Below are 7,146 nucleotides of genomic sequence, written 5' to 3' on the forward strand. Positions count from 1 at the left end.
GCTGTTTACAGATAATCACATAGGAAGATTCAGCTGTTCACTGATACTCACATAGGGAGATTCAGCTGTTTACAGATACTCAAATAGGGAGATTCAGCTGTTTACAGATAATCACATAGGAAGATTCAGCTGTTTACAGATAATCACATAGGAAGATTCATCTGTTTACAGATACTCACATAAGGAGATTCAGCTGTTTACAGATACTCACATAGGAAGATTCAGCTGTTTACATATACTCACATAGGAAGATTCAGCTGTTTACAGATAATCACATAGGAAGATTCAGCTGTTTACAGATACTCACATAGGAAGATTCAGCTGTTCACTGATACTCACATAGGGAGATTCAGCTGTTTACAGATAATCACATAGGGAGATTCAGCTGTTTACAGATAATCACATAGGAAGATTCAGCTGTTCACTGATACTCACATAGGGAGATTCAGCTGTTTACAGATAATCACATAGGAAGATTCAGCTGTTTACAGATAATCATCATAAACTCGTCTCACAACAAACTCAATCTGTATTTTCAGGTCCTAAACTACATCTGGACGCCGCACGAGCAAACACAATGTGGTGCCACATAACTAAAGACGGTGAGTTGATCAACTCACCGTCCCACACACCGTCATATCAGGAGAGGCACAGGTTACAGAGGTATTGGGGGACCTGTTCTTCCACCCCCATCCCCCTTCCTCCACCCCACTCCACCCTCACCCCAGTATACAGCACACCTAGATACTGGGAGACACTCAACATGGTGCAGGTGGTGAGGGAAATGTGGTATTGGCCTGTACTGGAGATGGGGGTGAGTGAGGCAGGACAGGTGGACAGGGGGCTGTGGGTTTCTAATCAGCGTCGCTCCTGGTGTGTCTGTGTAGAGAGCTGTGTCGGACACCTGGGAAGTATCTGTACCACGGTGTACAGGCAGGGTAAGCAGGGCGAGTGTCAGCAGAACACCATGTCCCGCACTCCCGGCACACAGGCCACCTTCCACTATGGCCTTGTGCTGGATGTGGCGAGGGGAAGACTCGCATTTCTCGACTTGAACAGAGAGATTGTTTTAGCCAAGTTTGACGAGATGTTCACGGAAGACCTGTACCCCATGTTTGGTGTTTCGCCGTTGCCAGAACGCGTCACTGTCAACATGAAGCTGGTCAACGGTGAGGACATCGACATCACTGACACAAAGAAGTCTCTGATTCACGATGCGCTGACATAGAAAACACACAAGACGTGAGACTGTGTGACGTTACAGTGTAACAGAGAGATTTATACCAGCTGTTTCAATAACGGACCCGTGAAAATCCGGGGTAGAATAAGTCTTCAGCAACCCATGTGCTTGCCATAAAAAGGCGACTATCTTGTCGTTACTCAGCGAATGCTGTTGGTCTGGTCCAGACTCGTACCGCCGAAGGGTCCGGGTTTGATTCCTGTTTCATGTTTACAAAAAGTAGCGAAGTTTGCTAAAATGTTTTGCTACGAGGTGATTGTAAAATGTCTACAAACGTTAGAAATACCACATCAGTATCTTTGTTGAAATAACTGATATAACCACCACCAATAGGGAGACAAAGCTACAGTTACAAAGAAATACCACATCAGTATCTTCATGTTGAAATAACTGATATAACTACCACCATTAAGCGACATTGTGTAATGTTTTGAAATCTGATGTGATGAATATAAGTGAAGTCAGGTTTTACACAAAATGTTTCAAATAGCAATGTTTTCTATTTCACTTCACTCTTCTGTGTATTATAAATGTTTTGAATCCTCAAGTTAATTGTTTTATGATCATATTCGTGTTGTTCCATCGGGTAAGCCACATTATTGTGTTTTCTGATGAATGACGGGCTTTGTAGTGAGAGCACTAGACTAAATACAGTTTTCTTTATTTCACTTCCTTCTTTTATATGTTACATATGTTTTGAATCCACGCAGTAATAGCTTTATGATCATATTTTTGTTGTTGCAGCTTAAAATATGACACTGCATGTATGTTGTTTTTGGAAGGATAGACTTTGTACTACTGAGAATTCAATCCTGACAATAGTTTGTTCAAATAAAAGGGTTTTTTTTCACTTCACTTGTCTTTACGTTAGAAATGTTATGAACCCACACGTTAAATGTTTCATGGTCAAATATATTTGGTTGCAGGGTATAACATGACACCCTTTGCTGTTTTATGAAGGAAAAGCTGTGTAGTGTTGGGAGCACAAGAATGACAATTGTTTGAAATTACAGTTTTCATTATTCTATTTCAGTTCATGTTACAAATGATTTAAACACTCAACCATTATTAGGGGCGGTGGGGTAGCCTAGTGGTTAAAGCGTTGGCTCGTCACGCCGAAGGCCCGGGTTCGATTCCCCACATGGGCACAATGTGTTAAGCCCATTTCTGGTGTCCCCCGCCGTGATATTGCTGGAATATTGCTAAAAGCGGCGTAAAACTAAACTCAGTCAGTCAGTCAGTTGACCATTATTAGTTTGATGACCATATCCAAGTTGTTGCAGCTTACAATATGTCACATTATGTTGTTTTATAAAGATTTTATTGTGCTGAGATCACAAGGCTGGAAAAAAAATGTTTCAAATTACAGTTTTCTTTGTCCCCGTTCACTTGTTTTATTCTACACATATTTTGTACCCAAACATTATTAGAAACATTATCATATTTCCGTGTTTGCTGCTTAAAATATGACACATTGTATTGTTTTATGAATGACAGGCTTTGTAGCGTTGAGAACTCAAAACTAATAAACGTTGATAAACTGATAACATGGCTGTATATTTCGCTTCACTTGCCTGTATATCACAAAAGCTTTAAATCTAGTATTGACACTTTTATGTATATTTCTTGAGCAACTCATGTTATGACACAGTTTGTTGTCCTCTGACAGTAGATATAATTTGTAATAATGAAGGCAAAAATAAAGTGCTTTTAAATTATTGCTTTCATTATTTGTATTCTAGTTTCTAGTTTCAGTATTGTGTGAGTGAGTGAATGGTGTTTTCACGACAGTAAGGAATATTCCATCTATTAAACAGGATCTTGTAAATAATCCTGGTCCTGTAAACCAGTGATCGATAGCATGAGCAGTGATTAGTAAGTTGGTGATTACATCTAGAAAGTGTTTGAGTGAGTTTAGTTTTATTGCGCCCTTTGCAATATTCCAGCCAAATAACGGCGGTTTGTAAATAATCGAACCTGTACAAGACAATCAAGTGATCAACAGCATGAGCATCGATCTATGGATACAATGACGTGTCAACAACAGCAAGTCTGACCATCCGATCCCGTTAGTCGCCTTTTTACAAGCATGGGTTACTGAAGATCAATTCTAACCCGGATCTTCAGGGGTTTATGTAGTGTTTGTCAATACTGACTAGGAGTTTTACTGACAGATGTCGTGATAAGGTGCAGCGATTTCACTTTAAGATAATGGGCACAATGTTTGAAGCCCATTTTGTGTGTCCCTCGCTGTGATATTGCTGGAATATTGCTAAAAGCAGCGTAAAACTAAACTCACTCAGCCAATGGGTCAATTACTTACCGCCTAATTATATGAAAGAATTTAACATTTCTCTTTTAGGGCAATAGATTTTCATAATTTCACATTGCGTGATACACGTGAACCCAACAGATGGTTATCAATAGAAAATTCTGTACAAGGTGATTTTCAACATTTACCGTTTTCAACATCTACTGCCTATGGAATGGGTTAGCCGAATACTGACGGCAAACTTTGGAACAGACGAGGCAACACCTGGGATGGGTTTGCGCCAAAGCATTACGCCATGTTTACAGACGAATATAGGTTTTGCCTCGGATTCGATGATGACAGAAAACGTTGCAAGCGACGTGCCAGGATATGCGATAGATATGCCAGGTCAACAATTCTTGATGGTGATCGGGATGGGGACAGTAATCTTTTCATTTTCTTGTCGTCTATAGTGGCTTAAGCAATGCATGTGGAGTACCATTGATGTGGCTTTTTAAAGTCATAGGCCTCAGCTCATGGTGAAACACAATTTTGTGATGCACGTGCATTTCATGTAGGGTGTGTTTTAGCGATTCACTACATACGTCAGTGTAACGTTACGTTTTTGTTCAACGTTTCTTTTGTCAAACTTTTTGTCGTCGGCAACCATTCTCCCACGTGTTGGGATTCAGCATGGATTAGTTTGTGTCAAATACTTTCCTAAAATTCTAAAAAAAGAGTTTTTAAGAGTATACATACACATTTAGAATATACTCATATTTGAAGGCATATGTCACAAGGATCGGTAGCAGTTGTCGTTAGATAATGACTCAAGAACTTTGCTGAATCATATAAAGTTGAAGATTTGGATCGGGATTCGTCAGAAAAATATACTATCGGGCAGTGCTTAGATTTGTGTTCCTACAAGTCAATATCAAAATCGCTTGTAGGGATCAACACAGACTATGGCTGCCACAGCCGGTCTTTAGTTTACGGATTTTACCGCCACTTCACGATGCCGTTCATATCGTTTCTCTAACATTAAACTGAGAAGTCGTGACATATTCTTAGTGGTAATATTGTTACGCTGGAAATATGAATTGACCCCTCTTTTGTTAACCTCACAGTGGGCTCGAAAGGATTTCGAAAGTATATATTTGTTTTGTTGTCAAAGGTTTAGGGCCTACACTATAACACTTGCTGAATTACCTCATACAAATCCGTGTTAAAACTGGTCCTCAGAAACCTGTCCCTGCTGAAAGAGGCCACTAACGCTACTTGTTTTAAATTGTAGTTTTATCTTTATATTTCGCTACTTCACATTTATTCATTTTCCCCCGGGAAGCCCGTAAGTGCTAGTTCTGCTCTTATCTTTGATTCCGTCTGAAATTCCATCTGCTTCCTCCCTAAGTTGCTCGTGCTCGCTAACATGTAAATGATTCAAGTCAGCGTATCCCAGTTGCGTAGATAGATGCGGATGATATCAGAGACTGGATGATTGTCTCGTCCAGATTGATGTACCTACAGACCTTCATATATCTGGAACGTTGTTATTAAAACATTACACAAAATACAAATCGCATCTGTTCTCCCTTCTTGAACCGTTTCCTTCGGGGCGGAACTTTCGTTTTCAAACTTGGTTCAGTGCTCGATAACATGCCTAAATACTGGCACCTTTATATCTAAAACAATAGTGCTTAAATAAAACAACAGTGTCAACGCGCAAGTAATCTTTCAGCTAATGGAGAGAACCGGGACGGTGTCGTACCGGGAAGGCTCAAATATATTTTTCAGATGTCCCGGGGAGGCTAAAATGTATATTTCGGATTTCCCGGGAGAACTATTATGTCCTAAAGGTTTCTACTATTCCATTATTAAAGATTCACCCTGTTTTGGAAAAGCATTTATTACTCACAGATAACATTTATAAACCTTTACTATATTTTAGAACAAGTAATCGCAAATTGCCATTAGAAAAGGGTCGCTGGTCGAACATTCCTCGTGAAGAGAGATTTTGTAGATTGAGTAATTCTCAAGAAATTGGCGACGAATTCCATTATTTATTTAGATTATGTAAAACATTGGCGTATGAACGTTCTTCTTTTATCAGTGATTATTTTCATAAATGACCTAACATGTCAAATTATAAGCAACTTGTTCGGAATAATATACTCATGCCAATAATGGTTGTCACCCCCTTCAATTTTTTTTATTGGAGAGGGGGTGTGGGGTGGGGGTATGGGCTTGGGGTGGGGAGGGGGGTGACAACCATTATTGGCATGAGTATAAGATACATGTCCCGAAAAAAACTGTCAAGACTGTCCACGTTAATCCTGTTTTCTTTGTAATTAGTCAGGGCCTCCGAGTGAGGCGCGCCGTGTTCATTCAGCCATAACATTGTATTGCAAGTACCGCGATGGCTACGCTCATATATTGAACCGAGAAGCGTCACGATTTTAGCCTTCCCGGCCGTGAACATATAGGCGTAAGGACAAAGGGTAAGTCAGTGCCCTAAAGTTTGTTTACAAACTGTGAGAGAAAGTGGTTTAGTGTCTCCAAGTACATCAATTAAACTAGTTATAAAATTCAACAACATAAGTGAGTGAGTAAGTTAATATTTATCGTCACATCAACAATATTTCAGCCATATCGTGACGAGAACAATTTATAATTATATTAGGGATCAATAAAGTTAGAAATTGAAAGCCTGTTGACGGAAAACTAAAAGTACTCTCGGAAAAAAACAATTGTTTTTAGGCTGTTACTATGTATCCCTAAAGTTTACACAATTGCAAATAGCATATGTCGAAATAACCCACATCGGCTAAACTGGGCGTTCAGTGAAATGCGTAATAGGATATCCAGAAAAGCAAGTTTACTCGCAAAATCGGACAAATACGAAATACGAATAGCTGCTGAAAACAATACATCAGACTATAGATGGCAATTAGGTCGCTCAGCCAGGTATGACGACGGACCGTCGACTCACCTGGCATGAAATGCATGTGCTGCCTACGAGCACAAGGGGTCATCTCAAAGATATTGTATGATTTCCCATGTGGGTTAAATGTCTCATCTATTGATTAACATCTCACGTGTCTTTCTTCCATAAAGTTATGTTGAGACATGTAAACGAATACGATACACATAGAAAAGCTTAAATCAGCCATCGTATTAAATGTCTCAAAATATATAGGTGGCATGACCCCCCGATGATCGACAAGACTGGATATTATTTGAAAATTGTTATGACATGTCGTTTACTTCCCCAGTTTAATTCCCTTAAAGGATTATCTTATCTCAGCTGATATCTCTATCCCCCAGCCCCACACCAACCACCGTCTGCGACACCCGTCCTGACAACACCGTTTGAGACGAACCCTTCTATCTGTTTCTTTTTATAGTGATAGTGAGACTCCATAGTAGCTACATCCTTAATAGTTTCAACATTAAAGTTATTATTTTCTACGTCAGCTTTCGTTTATAATGAAGCTAAGTTTAATTTTAAAATGGGCATTTCAAAAGTGAAATACAATCTCATCGCACACTAATTGTAATTACAGCTGGTAAAATAGCCGGGGTCACTTTCGATAACCTTTCACTTCTCTATGAGCGGCAAGTACTTTCAACGTCTGAAAAAGTCATTAATGACCCA

At 39.5% G+C, this 7,146-nt stretch overlaps 1 protein-coding gene across 1 annotated transcript in view; it reads left to right on the forward strand.

The window, feature by feature from the left end:
- Positions 1 to 1,295, forward strand: part of LOC124272954 — a 56,832-nt gene extending 55,537 nt beyond the window's left edge. Inside the window, exon 12 of the mRNA XM_046708196.1 lies at positions 540 to 1,295. Coding sequence (XP_046564152.1) covers positions 540 to 1,228 — 689 coding nt within the window. The 3' untranslated portion in view covers positions 1,229 to 1,295. The remainder of the gene's footprint in view (positions 1 to 539) is intronic.
- Positions 1,296 to 7,146: the final 5,851 nt, after the last annotated feature.

This window comes from Haliotis rubra, unplaced genomic scaffold (assembly GCF_003918875.1).
Source record: "Haliotis rubra isolate DU_JTF1 unplaced genomic scaffold, ASM391887v1 Scf1749, whole genome shotgun sequence".
Lineage (NCBI taxonomy): Eukaryota > Metazoa > Mollusca > Gastropoda > Lepetellida > Haliotidae > Haliotis > Haliotis rubra.